This window comes from Biomphalaria glabrata, chromosome 3 (genome assembly GCF_947242115.1).
Source record: "Biomphalaria glabrata chromosome 3, xgBioGlab47.1, whole genome shotgun sequence".
In the NCBI taxonomy this organism is placed as follows: domain Eukaryota; kingdom Metazoa; phylum Mollusca; class Gastropoda; family Planorbidae; genus Biomphalaria; species Biomphalaria glabrata.
The window spans coordinates 2,040,694-2,058,902 of NC_074713.1; the positions used below are offsets into that span (position 1 = coordinate 2,040,694).

Below are 18,209 nucleotides of genomic sequence, written 5' to 3' on the forward strand. Positions count from 1 at the left end.
CTAAAATAAAACAATTTCCCCACAGCGACAATGTTTGATGATGTCAATGTCTTTGGAATTGTTGGGAGTGACAACGTCAAAATGTGCTGCAGTCAGCCAGTCAGTCTGTCCAACATTTTACAGCCAATCCAGCACGTATAATCAACACGTTATCGCCCACTGGAAGAATAGACTGTTTATAAATAACAATGAAATCGTGACGCAACCAGTGACGCAGTAAATGGAGCAGGAAGTGACGCAAACAAAGTCATTTGCAACACACAGCAGCAATGTCTTTCTTTAGCTTTGTGCTCTTTTGTTCGAGAGTCGGAATTTTTAAAATTAAATTTTTAACCTTGACATTGTACTCTATCACGTGTCTTTGATCACGTGACTTCCCAAGTATTAATAGCCTTCCCTCGGTACTAGACATGGCGTCTCTTGATCCACTTTGGGATCTCAATGTCATCTTGCCTTCCGTTAACATTCTTCGAACTTTGCGTTTTGGCGGCATTTTAGCAACTGTTTCAGAAATGGAAAAATCAAGTTTTGGAAGACAAGTTCAAGGTGAGGATGATGACGTAGCTAATGTGAAGTGAGTGAATTACTTCCGGGTCATCTTGGGTTCCCTTTTGGAAGCTATAAATAGCAAGGCGGAAGGCTAGCTTGCTAGTCCGTTACTGACTGACTCGTCAATGAGTTAGCATAGGTGATATGAGTTTATGGGAGTCTACATTGGTCATTGAGGAGAAGGGTCTTAGGAGGTGAGGGTACAATGTCAGGGCCGAACTGTTCGTATCACCGTTGTTGTTGCCGCTGCTGACGGTGTCGCCTCCTTCAATCTTCCGGTGCGCTGACGCCGCCGCTGATGAGAGAGCCAGACCTGACGACTTGGAGCACAGGTGACCGAACCCTGGTATGACGAATGAGGTTGGGGGCAGGGTCGCGGCCATAGAGCCGTACGGGGAAAACTGTCTTGTGCCCGGGGGCACTCTCCCGGAACCAGGGGGCGACCTGGACATCGGGGAGGCTGTTGACGTCGCGGCGGCCACGGCTGCTGCGGCTGAGATGGCCGCGGATTGGGACGTCATCCCGTGGACGAAGAGTTTTTCGATCCCAGGAAGTCTGGCCATCGGGTGGTTCCCGCTGTCCATAAAGCCAGCACCCGGCTGAAGTAGATTATGTCCAAGGTAGGGGTACACCCCTGGATGCTTCATCATTCCTGGCAAGGAATAGAACGATGAAAACGGCAACAACGCTGGGTGACCGTCTCTGGGAAATCCCGGAAGTCCCATATAGGGAAAACCCGCTCGACCAAAGGCGAGCCGACTCCTGGCGGAGTGTGACGAGCGCCTCCGAAGTTTGCCGGTGGTCCCTCCTATGAACACGTCATCGCACGAAGGGTCCAGCATCCAATAGTTTCCTTTGCCAGGGTCGTCGTAGTGTCTTGGAACCTGATGAAAGAAGAAACAAAAATTAAATAACATTAATGAAGTGAATTAATAATTAATCAATCATAATTAATTAATGAATCATTTAATTAAATGACAGATTAATATTTTAGCATATGCGATTATATTCAGTCGCTCCTATACACTTCGACTCTTTTCTTTGGAAGCTGAATAGGCATTTCGAAAATGGCTCTAACGATTTTCCCAGAAAACTTGGCAGTTTGTATATATCTCTGGGAAAAGAACCCCAGCTAATTGGCCTCGCTGTGAAATCTCTGATTTCACCGTTATTATTTTCTTGTATAAATATTTAACCATCTTTAAAAAAAATAATTATTTGGCTGTGGTCATTTTTATGGAAGGCATTGGTCACACTGAGGACAGAAGGAAACCAAATAATTGTTATGACCCATTACGTCACACGGGTTCAGCGGAAGTACTCCTGACAATAATGAAGCCTTATAAGAAATACTTTGAATGAGAAGTGATGGACCTACACCACCTTCAAGAAAGTAAGAATTTATTAAAAAAAAAACTACAACATTTATTGTATATATTACTTGTTCATCATGAATAAAACATGAACAAGAAAAAAAAACATTTCAAATATCTTTCCCCCCGAGAAAGACTCCATGTTGAGCGATGTATAAGGTCTACTACACGTCATAACAAACTCAACGATAGCCCTTTAGATCTAGACTTAGCAGACGATGCGCAAAGTTTCCCTAAACATTAATTTATTCAACTATTCAATCATTAATCCCTTACATTCGCAAATTCCCAAAAGCGAGAGTCCTTTAAAGAACGCGATAGTCCATTCAAAACTAATGTTATGCCTCTAGATCTAGACCTAGTTATAAAGCCAAATTTAAATTTATTTATTTTACTTTGTAAAATTACCAAGGTGAAAAATAAGCTGTCCCCGTGTGGCCAACGAGCTAGTAATTCTTTTCTCAGCGATATACATCAACTATTATATTCCTATGAAAATATGCATCTCGAAAACAGCTCCAAAGATTTTCCTAGAAAGCTGACAGTTTATGTATATCTTTGGGGGCAAAATTACTAAGTAATTGGCCACACGTGGAAAACTTTGGTTTGACGGTTAGAGTTGTTTAAACTATAATCATTTTAAAATTAAATTTGGCTTACAATTTTTGTTTTGAATTTCGGCACAGTCAATAAACAGTTGAATGAATAAATGTACGTTGAAGAATATTTTGCGCGCCGTCTGCTGTAGAAATTATTGGCTGGACTGCTAGAATTAATTTGTGACAATGTATACATATGTGTATAATACTTTTAAAATGTATATATACACAATATTAAGGGTTATTATTATCTCTAACTAGACACTGTAACGGATGCATGTGTAAGTCATTTGTAGTTGAAGTATTTCCAAAGATGATTATTTATCCTAGATGCATGCAAACCTTGTTGAGTGCATTATGGTTGCAAGTTCGGTACATAACATCCGCCACAACAATAACAGGTATCACAAACTCAATGACCAAGTTGACTCAAGGTGAACTTCAAACAAACGTTTATTACAGAATGGGCCACAGTCTAGTCTGTCACTATAGAACGATGTTATCCCCTCAAGAGTCTAGCAGTAACTAATTTCTATAAGTCAATCTTAACCTCTAACCCCAAAGTCTATGTCGTTATTCTAATATATCCGTTCACTGTCAGTACATTAAAGTGCGCCACCCAACTATCTAAACTAGCTATCTAACAATACATTAACACTATATCTCTAACTAGATACATGAACACTTATATCTATGACTAGATACATAAACACTTATATCTCTGACTAGATACATAAACACTTATATCTCTAACTAGATACATAAACACTTATATCTCTAACTAGATCCATAAACACTTATATCTCTGACTAGATACATAAACACTATATCTCTGACTAGATACATAAACACTTATATCTCTGACTAGATACATAAACACTTATATCTCTGACTAGATACATAAACACTTATATCTCTGACTAGATACATAAACACTTATATCTCTGACTAGATCCATAAACACTTATATCTCTGACGAGATACATAAACACTTATATCTCTAACTAGATCCAATGTTTCCATGTTTCCCTTTTTTTCTAAATCTATCACTCATTAGTCTTGAAAAGGGAAGTAATCGGTCTTACACGAAAGTTATTGGCATCATACAAAAGAAATTGTCTTTTTTTTTTTAAATATGTTTTTTTTTTTTCAGTTCTGTGTAGAAGAAATTTTTTTTTTCTTGTATCTTATTTTTAATCACGATTTGATCTCTGTAGCATGTGGGCATTTTTTAAATTTCAAGATTCAAAAGAAACAATAATTTTGTTTAAAACAATGTATATAAAGTATGAAAGGGAGACAATCTTATTTGCAAAATATAAAAGAACCTTTATGGTGAATTTGAATAATATAAAGTTACCAAAGCATTGAAACATTACTTGGACATTTCAAGGTTTGCTTTAAAGTATTATCTGTGAAGTAATAGAATCAGCCCTAATTTTTTTTTTTTTTTTTTTTGTTTCACACGAAAAGTAATATTCTACCTCAGAAATTGTTCATAGCTCATTTGATTATCCTATTTTCGGTCTGTAGACATCATGTGTGTAGCTAATCACCATAGACACATGTACAAAGCGTGTTTTATACATGTCCTCACATGACAAACGATGGACAAGGGATTCCTTCGAAGGCAGCCGTCTCCAGGTTTCAAAGAAATCCCGGGAAATACAATGCTCAATGTTTGTGTTGGTGCGTTGACTAGTTGACAGATCAGCGTGAATCTTTATAATTCTAATGTTGTCATGTCCAAAACTATATGCTCAAACTGGGCTAGTCAATGCAAACCAATGTTCCTGGACATCACTCAGCCATCACGTTGCGGATGAGGCGTGTGTTCGGCGCCCTTGTATACAGGTCCAAAAGAACATTAACGTGACCGTTTTTCCACATTAAAATCGGAGAAACCTCCACAAGTTGGCAGAGATGCACCGGCTTCCAGATTTTAACCTTTCATCAAACCATAGATTGAAACCAAATAGCATGGCAGTGAGCTCATGAGGACTTAAGTGGACTAGATTGAGGTAGGTTATGAATACAAGCATGTCTGTGTTATTAGTATTTTTTAATTTTTGTTTTTAGACAGAATCAGACCTTTAGTAGAAACCTTCATTAAAAATAAAATATTTTCAATGTTTCCTAAATAAGAGTGACAAAAGCTTGATACAAAACACATTCTCTATTTATGAATAATTTAGAATACATTATCCAAATATTCACGTATGACATAAACTGTAAAAAACAAATTTTCAATTCGTTCTTAATCATGCTCACAAAAGGATCAATGAATGTGCCCCGTTACAATTACTAATTTTAGCTTCTGGCTGCTCCTGTTACTTCCTAGTCGTCTGAACAAACAGACATGTTATCTTATCTTATATAATACAGATGTTACTTCAAAAAAAGAAGATGATTACGTCCAAGGCGTCATGCGTTCAGACATGCTGGAATAAAACTACAGTAAAACTTCCAATGACCCAATCCATGAATATACAGGGCATTCTATGTACACATGGGCCTTTTGATTCCATGGGGGCCCTACAATTTACACTGCCTCTTAGCGACACTGTCCTTCTCAGCCATAAGGTTTAGATGTGTAACTGTTAGCTGGACAAGATTTAGCTGTGTAGCGTTTAGATGTGTAACGGTTAGCTGGGCAAGATTTAGTTATTTCTGTAACCATATAAGACTACGGAAGATCTAGGGCTTAAACAACATCAACATCTGTCAATATTTAAATCAACATCTGTCAGTATCTAAATCAACATCTGTCAATATTTAAATCAACATCTGTCAATATCTAAATCAACATCTGTCAATATTTAAATCAACATCTGTCAATATCTAAATCAACATCTGTCAATATTTAAATCAACATCTGTCAATATCTAAATCAACATCTGTCAATATCTAAATCAACATCTGTCAATATCTAAATCAACATCTGTCAATATCTAAATCAACATCTGTCAATATCTAAATCAACATCTGTCAATATCTAAATCAACATCTGTCAATATCTAAATCAACATCTGCCAATATCTAAATCAACATCTGTCAATATCTAAATCAACATCTGTCAATATCTAAATCAACATCTGCCAATATATAAATCAACATCTGTCAATATCTAAATCAACATCTGTCAATATCTAAATCAACATCTGTCAATATCTAAATCAACATCTGCCAATATCTAAATCAACATCTGTCAATATCTAAATCAACATCTGCCAATATCTAAATCAACATCTGTCAATATCTAAATCAACATCTGTCAATATCTAAATCAACATCTGTCAATATCTAAATCAACATCTGTCAGTATCTAAATCAACATCTGTCAATATCTAAATCAACATCTGTCAATATGTAAGTCAACATCTGTCAGTATCTAAATCAACATCCACCAGCTTCAAATTAATAGTAAAAAAAAATAAATAATTATATTTTAAGTATCAAACCCGAACACACTGTAATAAAAAAAAGGGGTGGGGAGTTACAAGTGATTCTAACGCGACTTTGTTTCTTAACTTACAAATTTCACTTCTAGACGTAGAACTATTTCGTTAGAATACAGCTGGACTGTCTACACATTCTCAACGTCAAAACCTGTGGGCAGTTTAGACCAATAGCTCGTTGCCATTTCGTATAGACCAGTGACGTGGCAACGACCTATTGGTTATGGAGTCATTGAAACAGATAGGCTTTGCATCATCTGTCCCAAAGACAGCAACGTCTGAAAGAGTTATTTTACATTCGTTGACTAATGGTGTTGTATCTTGACAAAGCTTACATCAACTCACTCTGTCTGTCAAATACAATTTTTGTACACGTTATTTCTCCCACACCCATTCTCGGATCAAGTTGAAACTTTACACAATTATCGGTGTTACCTAATATAATATGGATCAATAAAAAAATTAAACAATTGAGTAATTATTTATAAGTAAATATTTTTGTGCTCGGTATAAAAAAAAAGAGAAATACTTCTTGTACACGTTCTTCTTGCACTTCCAATTCTCGGAGCAAGTTGAAATGTTTGTATAATTATTCACAGTCGATAGCAATCATTGACAATATATGAATCAAATAAAAAAAATAATATATTATTGAATAAATTAGTGTTAATTAATTAATTTAGCTGATTATAAAAAGGAGCTTATTCCTACAGTATTGAGATGTAGTGAATTTGCGGTTATTCCCCCTTACATACGCTTTTTTTTTAAATTGCTTGTTTCGTTATAAAGCTTATGCGCCCAGGCTTGGACTAAGTGACCATTTAACGTGAATGCCTGTATATATATTATATAACATGCCTTGGTCTTTAACTTGTGGATGAGGTTCACTGCTGGTCAAAGTTCTGAGTAGCAAGTTGGCAACGATCAGTGTCTATAAGTATGGGCTTAGAACTCTATAAACATTCTCTAGTCTTGTATAGCATGTGCTTTGCAAGCTTGTGGAGTAAAGAAGTTATAAGAAAGCTTTTGGGGCCTTTGGGGCGTTCAGCAAAACACAGCTCAGCTCCCTTGTTAGGTAGCCCCGCGGTGTCCGTCACACAGCCACACATCTCTCTCTCACACACACACACTTTATCTTAGGTGAGCTTTTAATCAAAAACAATTGGGGACAATAAGGACCATACCATCAACACGCAGCTGCTTACTACAGTAAAAAAAAAACAAACACCTCACGCTTAAACTCTATGACCATATCACAAGGTTCTCAGGGCTTGCAAAGACCTTCCTTCAGGGAGCAGTACCAGGAAAAAGAAGAAGGGGCAGATGGGAAGACAACATAAAAGAAAGGACAGGCCTGCCATTTAAAGAAATTGTATCCAAGGCGAAAGGAATGGAGAAAGACGGTCAACTGATCTCGTGTTGTGCCCCGACTGTTCAACAGACTAAAAGATCACAGACCTATAGTTTTATGTTATCACTTTGCTGTGTCTATATAGTATTGCGTAAAAATTATACTATGCTTTAATTATACTGTGTCTACAGTGTATTGTGTCTACAGTGTATTGTGTCTACAGTGTATTGTGTCTACAGTGTATTGTGTCTACAGTGTATTGTGTCTACAGTGTATTGTGTCTACAGTGTATTGTGTCTACAATGTACTGTGTCTACAGTGTATTGTGTCTACAGTGTATTGTGTCTACAGTGTATTGTGTCTGCAGTGTATTGTGTCTACAGTGTATTGTGTCTACAGTGTATTGTGTCTACAGTGTATTGTGTCTACAGTGTATTGTGTCTACAGTGTATTGTGTCAAAAGTGTATTGTGTCTACAGTGTATTGTGTCTACAGTGTATTGTGTCTACAGTGTATTGTGTCTACAGTGTATTGTGTCTACAGTGTATTGTGTCTACAGTGTATTGTGTCTACAGTGTATTGTGTCTACAGTGTATTGTGTCTACAGTGTATTGTGTCTACAGTGTATTGTGTCTACAGTGTATTGTGTCTACAGTGTATTGTGTCTACAGTGTATTGTGTCTACAGTGTATTGTGTCTACAGTGTATTGTGTCTACAGTGTATTGTGTCTACAGTGTATTGTGTCTACAGTGTATTGTGGTATGCCTGCATGGCGAAATGAAAGTTTTATTGATCAATGAAATAACAAAGTCACGTGACGTTCCTCTAGGTCATAGTTAAATGTTGAATGTAGCCTGTAGGTTTTAGTTTTAAATATAAACATCAAATGGAAGTTTTGGCATCCCATTGAGAATTTGTTGTTATCCGATTTGTATGTTTCAAGTAGCATTCATTTATAGCCTAGGTTTGAAATGGACCATTCGGATGTAGGTTAAAATGTATCATTCAGATGTAGTTTTTAAATGCATCAATCAGATATAGATTTGAAATGTTGATTTCATATGTAGGTTTTAAATGTATCATTCAAATGTAGGTTTGAAATATAGCATTCAGGTGTAGGTTTTAAATGTAGCATTCAGATGTAAATTTGAAATGTATCATTCAAATTTAGGTTTTAAATGTAGCATTCAGATGTAAATTTGAAATGTATCATTTAGATTTAGGTTTTAAGTGTATCATTCAGATTTAGGTTTGAAATGTAGCATTCAGATGTAGGTTTGAAATGTATCATTCATATTTAGGTTTGAAATGTAGCATTCAGATGTAGGTTTGAAATGTATCATTCATATTTAGGTTTGAAATGTAGCATTCATATATATATAGGTTTGAAATGTTGCATTCATATGTAAGTTTTAAATGTAGCATTCATATATAGGTTTGAAATGTAGAATTCAGATGTAGGTTTGAAATGTAGCATTCAGATGTAGGTTTGAAACGTAGCATTCATAAGTAGGTCTGAAATGTAGCATTCAGATGTAGGATTTTAAATGTAGCATTCATATGTAGGATTTTAAATGTAGCATTCAGCCTAATGGTGTACGTTTTAAAGATGTAGTGTTCAAGTATAGCATCTAGACATAGCTTTAGGTACTCACTGTAGCACTTCAAGTTAACAGAGCTGAAGAGCGACACGAGACATGTGTGTGGTCACGTGACCAGTCAAGCAAAAAGGGCCAATAAAATAAGACTCGGATTTGCTGACGTCAGCAGCAGCTACATTTTAATAAATGTTTCGTGATTGGTGGAAATGTAATAAGATTAGTGGCGACACCTTCCCACGGAAACAGACAAAAGCAACTTTTATATTGACATCATCTACAGCAGTAACAACATCCACAATCAACACCCGGCAGCTACAAGTGCCCCCCCCCCACCAGCTGCAATACCGACTTATTAAATGACCTCACTTCATATAATTGAGTAGCCTAATAGTATAGACCTCAGCATGAGGTATAGCTGTATAATGTATAGAATCTATTATATAAAGTAGAATGTAAGGTGTATATTTAGTCTATGCATGTATGTTCGTTATTGAGATCAACAATGTTTGACCATTTTTTTTTACTAAATTTAGCAAGAATGTTCATTAGATCATTGCGTAGTCAGGTTGAGACCACGGCCTGTGGGCCTTAGTTTGGGTATGACTAATCTACTGAATTTTATTTATATCTATGTTAAACTTGGAGAATGTTCCCTTCCCATATTTTTTGTTTATTTGGCCACGAAAATAACAGTAGAGCATGATATAAATTTCTGTGAAAACGGGTTTACCCGATTCGTTAAAAAGTTTCGTTCTTTAATAGCGATACAATTAGGTACTTTTTGTCTATTTTAGGGCCCTCGGGTTGTGATATTAAACAAACACTACGGTCTCCGCCATGATCTAAAGAACTGTTATGACAAGTTTTATCAAGATTGTGGTCAAACGGTTTTGATTTTTATTCGGGACAGACATACATACGCCTTACTTTCTGCTTTATATTTACTACGGACTACGCAATGATCTAATGAACAGTTTTGCGAGATTTAATAAAAGCCAGAGGAGCGAGTGATTACAAAGAAGTGCAATTCTTTATCTACGACTAATTTATTTAAAGATTGGCTTTTCTCTAGCTTAGTATGTTCAACACAATCATATTAATTCAAATAAAAGGTAAAAAAAAAACACAAAATATATGAAAATATATCATGCATAAATAAAAGCGTTATAATTAATCTCTTTGATCTAATTAGAAAAGAGGAGAATTAAAAAAAAAGCCCCTCCCTCCAATTCGCACATCCTCACTCGGAATTCGGCGCCTCAAAGGTGATTTTAAAATTATTATTTACTAATTTTCTATTGTTATAAAGGTTTAGACTGTGATAAAGACTTTCCAATTCGCCTCTAGTGTTTAACTGTGTGTTCCAGGGGGGGGGGGGACTTGACAAGTGCTGAGACTCGAGTGTACAGTTTACAAAGTAAACAGGGAGAACATGACCTCATGATATTGACCTCATGACATTGACCTCATGACATTGACCTCATGACATTGCAATTGATCTTCTTAACACATCGATTCAGAATACTTGAAACACATCGAAGAAGTTAGGATGTGTTTGTGAACGGTCGTTGACTTGTAGCACTAAACTGCTGGTAGACTTTTAATATTTTAAAAACAAAATCTAACTCACAACAATAACACAAACTTTCAGTGTTACGTTCTGTAACAACAGAACAGAAGTCAAGTCTATGAGAAATCAAGTGTATGAGAAGTCAAGTGTATGAGAAGTCAAGTGTATGAGAAGTCAAGTGTATGAAAAGTCAAGTCTATAAGAAGTCAAGTCTATGAGAAGTCACGTCTATGAGAAGTCAAGTGTATGAGAAGTCAAGTCTATGAGAAGTCTCAAGTCTATGAATAGTCAAGTTTATGAGAAGTCAAGTCTATGAGAAGCCAAGTCTATGAGAAGCCAAGTCTATGAGAAGTCAAGTCTATGAGAAGTCACGTCTATGAGAAGTCACGTCTACGAGAAGTCAAGTCTATGAGAAGTCAAGTCTATGAGAAGTCACGTCTATGAGAAGTCAAGTCTATGAGAAGTCAAGTCTATGAGAGAAAGTTAAGGTTAAGTATTTAGCATTAAGACGAGCTCTGACTAGGAGCCTACAGCCAGGGCCGGCCTTAGGGCACTGCAGCCTATGCGGCCGCAGTGGGCCCCCGCACTTTTACAGGCCCCGCTCTAACTCTAGTTGTACATTATTAAATTAAACCATTTTAACTTATAACAGTGTTCCCGCGGCCTCATGATTTTATAAGAGCTCCTGGAAAAATTGCAAAAGTATACGAAAAAAAGTCATGAAAATCTAAAATTATTAAAATATCCTGAAAACTCACTAAAATATCATGAAAAATATATCGCATTGTCATTTTAGGGTGTCATTCAATATGGAAAACGTAATTCCTACTCGCGATTTAAAAAAAAAACGACACTGTCAGCTTTTAACCAAAAAACAGGAAGTTCCAATAATTTACAATTAATTTAATGTAATAGTCATTCAACTGACATATACATATATCTCTAAATCTATCTCGATCTCTTTAAAGAATCAAAAGCGATATTTTGCTAGTCGATAGTAAATCTAAATGGCAGATCAGAATGTTTACTGCTTTTTATTGGAAAACTACTATCTACTGTAGATGGCGCGTAAAAGTTAATTTGACTGTGATTTTGTACTAAGTAAAGTATGAATAAAATGCAAAGACGAATTTATTTTCTTATTTTCACTTATCATCCTTATTCCTTACCCAGACTGGGCCCCGCGCAATTCGTTTCGCATAGAGCCACGCAATCTGTAGGACCGGCCCTGACTACAGCTGCGACACAGAGACCAGGGCCCAATGATCATCGTGTCGGTTACACAGCTTCGAGAGACCAGGGCCAATTAGGATCATAGTTTCAGCCACATAGCTACAGTTAGCTCAATAGTTAGAGCTATAACCAACATGATTGACTTTAAAACTACAAGTGGCCACTATGTACACAAAAAGGTAAACAATGTGGTAGCTCACAAAACTGTCACGTGATGGGAACAGGGTTTGAACCAAAAAGAAGACATCTTTCAAACAATCCGATTTTACTTTAGGGTTTCTTGGAGAGAACTCGTCTGCACGGTCACAAGAACAAACAGCTATTGGCCTAACCAACAGCTACTGGTCTAACAAACAGCTACTGGTCTAACAAACAGCTACTGGCCTAACAAATAGCTACTGGCCTAACAAACAGCTACTGGCCTAACAAACAGCTACTGGCCTAACAAATAGCTACTGGCCTAACAAATAGCTACCGGTCTAACAAACAGCTACTGGTCTAACAAACAGCTACTGGCCTAACAAATAGCTACTGGTCTAACAAACAGCTACTTGTCTAACAAACAGCTACTTGTCTAACAAACAGCTACTGGCCTAACAAACAGCTACTGGTCTAACAACTATTGGCCTAATAAACCAATACTGGCCTAACAAACAGCTATTGGCCTAACAAACAGCTACTAGCCTAACAGTGTTACTTGCCTTACAAGCAGCTAATGGCCTAGCAAACAGCTACTGGCCTTACAAACAGCTACCGGCCTATTCGCTTCACAACTAGCGTATCAATAAACCCGTACAATAACACGCTTTGTGCCATCTCAAAGTTATCGGATCATTTCTTCAATACAATACAAACGGCGAATTAAAAAAAAGACATAGATACCAGTAAGATACATATAGAGCACGCGGTGGCTGAGTGATAAAACGCTTGGCTTCTAAACCGTAGGGTCCCGGGTTTGAATCCTGTTGAAAACTGGGAATTTTAATTTCGGGATTTCGGAAGCAGCCAACTGAAATGGGTACATGGGAAAGTGAAGGCGGCTGGCCTCGTTAACCGTTAAAAAATCGACACTGGCAGCTGGGAAGAGGTGGCACTGGACAGATCCACATGGAGAGAGAGCATAAAGGAACGGTCTCGGATTGCAGATGTCATACACAACAGAAGTAGAAAGAAGGGTGAAAATGCAACAGTGCCTGGTGAGTACATATGCCCAACCGGCGATCGCAGCTGTGTATCAAGGATTGGCCTCTTTAGTCACACAAGAAGTTCCATAGGGAAAAGATTATCTCTCCAAACGTAAAATGCCACAGACAGTGCCCACAACCATTAACATCATCAGCCCCATAAACAGTTCCTTCTGCCCCATAAACAGTTCCTTCTGCTCGGTCATCATACTCTCATCTTGTATGACTTCACGCTAAATTATTTCTGTTCACAGACCTATGTATTTACTCCTCGAGTTCATTACAAGCAAGGTCAACAAAGGGGGATTACTACAGTTTACCTACACTTTAAAATGGTGTGTGTTTGCAACAATAATAAATCTTTCTATTTATAAAACTTTTTTTTTGGGGGGGGGGGCGGAACCGAATACGAGTATGAAATTAATTAATTACATTATTGTTTTGTTCATAAATATATATAGCCGTGTTTCCCGAACTGTGTTCCGCGGAACCCAAGTATTCAGCGAGGCCTGAATAGGCGTTCCACGAATTTTTAAAATAATTAACTAGTTGGCCTCCACGTGAATTGGTCTCTCTAAAAGACAAATAAGCAGTGTGTTCGTTGAATACTCAGAATGTGCGAAGTGTTCCGTTAAGGGAAAAGTTTGGGAACCACTGCTTTATAGGAACGTCCTGTAATTTATAAGATAAGATAAAAGATCTCGGGATTGTTAATATTTTTGGAAGTTGACGACATTATATCTACTGCTTAATTATTATCTTATAAATTACAGATATTCCTTCAGTAAAAATAAGAGAATTATTTTGTTTTTCTATGTGTTTATCTAGTCATGCATGTTAATTAGAAATTCAGTTTTACGCAAACTGTTCTATGATCTAATGACCCCAGAGAAGAAATGAGCACTTATATGAATTTGTCCCAGCATGTATCTATTGTTCTTTCAAATATTCGTTGAAGACTCCGCTATTTATAATCATAGCAACCATTGTAATATATGAAATAACATATTTTTGCGTAAAATATAATTTCAAAGACATCAAGCTACATAAATTAGAATAATAATAACAATAAAGATAATAATGATATCAAAATATTGAAAGTATCAGTAGGTTTGACTAAACCTACATAATATGAATTACGTAACAATAACAAACATATAACTTACATATAGCGCATGGACAGACACTAGAAATACACTGTAGTATTAAAATTATGGCTTTTATATAGCGCTACTTTCATGCTTATAGCAAGCTCAGAGCGCTATGGTCAAATCTCATTTGTGGACCAGTGGGGGGAGGGGGTATCTGGGAGAAGGTTTTTCCGTGCTGCATTTGGGCGCCCAGTAAACACAACTCTGCCCGAGTCGGGTCTCGAACCTCGAGCCCCCTCTGTTTTTTAACATAAGGCTTGTCTTCGTGTCTGAAGATTAATGAGGAATGCAGTATTTCCCGTGGCTACGCAGCCCCAGCTGTGACCTACATATTTTGCCACACTCAGAGCAAGCTAAGCCCTTACATATATATATATATATACGTGTACGTATAGACACTAGACAATACAGACAGTACACAGTAACGTGACTAGATTACCTTGAGAAAGCACTTGTTGAGACTCAGATTATGCCGTATACTGTTCTGCCAGCCTTGCTTATTGTCCCTGTAATATGGAAAGTTTTTGGTGATAAACTCGTAGATTTGGCTTAAGGTCATTCTCTTCTCCGGGCTACTCCGTATGGCCATCATGATCAGGGCGTTGTAACTGAAGGGCGGCTTCTCGTTTTTCTTCTCCTCCTCCGTTTTACCCTCCTTGTCCGCCTTGGCCTCGTCGCCCTGCTTTTCAGAGTCTTTGTGTTTGTCCGGGGTTCGGGCCCCGTCTTCGTCTTCCGCGAAGTCCTCGATGGCGTCGTCGTCCACCTCCACGTCTGTGTTGTTGTTCTGGTCTTCCTTGTCGAAGACGGAGTCGGCGCAGGAGGCCGGGGAGCTGCTGTAGTGGCGCTCCGGGGACTCGGCCGCGCCGGGGGAGCCTTTGAAGCGGTGGGGCGACTCGCTGTGCAAGTGATAGCCGGAGACCATCTCCGCCTCTGACAGCGGGTATTTATCGCGGTCGTCTCTGCAGTAGTCCGACTCGTGACTCGGGGAGGTCCCAGCCTCTTTAGAATTCTCAGAACACGACGATGGCGCCCTCTCGTGGTTTCTGTGATTTTGTCCGGACCGGAACAACTCCGGAGAGTACATAGGCGAGGTCACCGAGGGCGAATGACAGACCCCGAATCCGACGACACTACCGTCGCTGGAAAAGCCGACATTCTCGAATGACTTTTGGTTGCCGACGCTGAAACTTGAAACATTCTGGGCTCCTGTGGGCGACAGGGTTAAACACCCACCTTGCCTGACTTCATGTACAGACCTTAGAGCCGACACTGGACCTACCGGAAGTCCATTTTTAAAGTTTTTCCCAAAGTCGTCTGCAAGTACACGACTGATGCTGAACGGGTTTCCAGACCGCTGTTTCCCGCCAACTTCACTTTTGCTGTCTTGGAGCATGTTTTCACGTTTAGGTCCCTCCTTAAACCGCCTTTAATACTCCGCCTCTGATTCTGTCATAAAATGGGCACAGGATGAAGCATCCACATAGTCGGCGAGAATTGACTACCATGGGATGACGCGAACAACACAAAGGCAAAGTACAGAAAACCGTGGTTTGATCCGCACTTAACGAAACGTGTGCACTTATTTCTAAGAACTAATTATTTATCAAAAAAAAAAAACACAATCGTCCTCGCTTTAAAAGTATCCAGAAATATGGATAACACACAATCCATCACATGTGTAACAGGAAGAATACACAGTTTCACTTTAGTAACGTCTCTGGATTAAACAGCTTGATACGGTTCTGCCGGGACGAAATGGGGCCCGGCAACGGTCCGCGCGTCTTTATAAGGCAAGAGAGATATGAAGCTCTATTCGGATCTTGATTTGTTTGCGGTCGTCGCTGTGCAGAGGGGTTGTGAGCAGACGTGGTGGCGGGAAAGGGGGGGGGGGACAAGCAAACTTTGATCCACAGCTTGGCAGCTCTTCGTCTGAGACGTCTAGTTCATGGAGGATGGGCGTGGCTTATACAAGAGGGCGGGCCAATCACACAGAACAGCTTTTCAGTTGTTTAAAATGGTTATAATAATGAAAAAAAAAACGGAGGCGAGCGCCACGTTTACTGGGAGGTGGCCAAATGGCGCAGCTAGACAGACCACTGTCTTTCTCGTGAGCTGTCATTCAAGTCGCTTGCGCATTGAGACCGCCCACATCTGTAGAGCACCGCTCCCACAGTCCGCCCCGTCCCCCCCTCCCACTCTTTCCAAGCGGTGGTGTTGAGTTTGTAATCCAGTGGGGGGGTTCACCGCACCACTGGTCTCATCATAAAGTGTCGGATAAGTTTAATGACGCGCTGGGGGGGGGGGGAGGGGGCGGTAGCAAGATAAAATGATTCACAAACCCTAACCGCTCGCCTGGCTACTGTCGAAATGTGTCAGGGTTTCTCAGGGTCACTTCAGATATAGCTATTCAACTAGGACCTAGGTGCATAAGGATGGCTGCCTGGTCGTGCGGTTTGCGCGCTGGACTGTTCGTTTTGGATTTATCGATGGTCCCCGGGTTCAAACCCTGCCCGCTCCCATCCCCCCCCCCCCCCCCCCCCCCCCCCCCCCCGTCGTCCTGAGGGAGGTTTGGACTAGGAAGTAAAACTATCTTCAACCCTGAAGGAACATCCGAAACACGTCAAACAGTTTACAAACTTAGGAAACTCATTGAGGAAAGATTTAATATTTTGTTGGGGGAGTGGGGAAAGACGCGGTGGTCTAGTATGATCTACTAATGTAGTTATACCGTTAGGGTCAACGAAAACGGAAATTAACAAATTATCGTCAACGGAAATACAAATATGTCGCTAAAAGAAATAAGCCCAAAGGAAATCTATTAAGTAGAGTGTTATAGATATAAACAAGGTTACAAAGACAGTTGGTGTGGAAACACAAACTGAAAATCGGCCCCCGAAGTGGTCCACCCAGGCAGGTAAAAAGGCAGAATGAAATTCTATCATAGACAAATGACAGAAAATAATGGAGAAAAAAAGGTTAAGAGATCTTGTGTGGTGCCCCAGCGGTCCAGCAGACCAAAGGATAAGTGAAAGTGAATGTGAGGTTAGATGTGAAACAGGCCTAACTGATGCCTTATCATGAATATCTAATTGATGTAAATGTTCTGTAAAGGGCCAATCTCTTGTTTCTCAAGAAAATGACATTTCTGTAAAAATAAAATTTCAAAAAAAAAAAATCTTCTTTGATTATGTGTTATATAGTGATTCAGTAGCACTGCAGTTCACGCGATAATATGAATAAATACTTATTAATTGTTGTTTTAAATTATGTCTGACTTATATGTGTCGCGTAGTTTAGACAAGTGTCTTTTGCTTTGTTGGGACCTTATATGTGTCGCGTAGTTTAGACAAGTGTCTTTTGCTTTGTTGGGACCTTATATGTGTTGCGTAGTTTAGACAAGTGTCTTTTGCTTTGTTGGGACCTTATATGTGTCGCGTAGTTTAGACAAGTGTCTTTTGTTTTGTTGGGACCTTATATGTGTCGCGTAGTTTAGACAAGTGTCTTTTGCTTTGTTGGGACCTTATATGTGTCGCGTAGTTTAGACAAGTGTCTTTTGCTTTGTTGGGACCTTATATGTGTCGCGTAGTTTAGACGAGTGTCTTTTGCTTTGTTGGGACCTTATATGTGTCGCGTAGTTTAGACAAGTGACTTTTGCTTTGTTGGGACCTTATATGTGTCGCGTAGTTTAGACAAGTGTCTTTTGCTTTGTTGGGACCTTATATGTGTCGCGTAGTTTAGACAAGTGTCTTTTGCTTTGTTGGGACCTTATACGTGTCGCGTAGTTTAGATAAGTGTCTTTTGCTTTGTTGGGACCTTATATGTGTCGCGTAGTTTAGACAAGTGTCTTTTGCTTTGTTGGGACCTTATATGTGTCGCGTAGTTTAGATAAGTTTCTTTTGCTTTGTTGGGACCTTATACGTGTCGCGTAGTTTAGATAAGTGTCTTTTGCTTTGTTGGGACCTTATATGTGTCGCGTAGTTTAGACGAGTGTCTTTTGCTTTGTTGGGACCTTATATGTGTCGCGTAGTTTAGACAAGTGACTTTTGCTTTGTTGGGACCTTATATGTGTCGCGTAGTTTAGACAAATGTCTTTTGCTTTGTTGGGACCTTATATGTGTCGCGTAGTTTAGACAAGTGTC

The 18,209-nt window shown here is 38.9% G+C and overlaps 1 protein-coding gene across 1 annotated transcript; it reads right to left on the reverse strand.

Moving 5' to 3' along the window:
• Window positions 1-320: 320 nt before the first annotated feature.
• LOC106065896 (forkhead box protein G1-like) lies at window positions 321-15,875 on the reverse strand. Its single transcript, XM_056023320.1, has 2 exons — window positions 14,510-15,875; window positions 321-1,433 (listed from the first exon to the last, which is right to left on the reverse strand). The coding sequence occupies exons 1-2, from the start codon at window positions 15,461-15,463 to the stop codon at window positions 672-674; spliced, it is 1,716 nt and encodes a 571-aa protein (XP_055879295.1). The 5' UTR covers window positions 15,464-15,875; the 3' UTR covers window positions 321-671.
• Window positions 15,876-18,209: the final 2,334 nt, after the last annotated feature.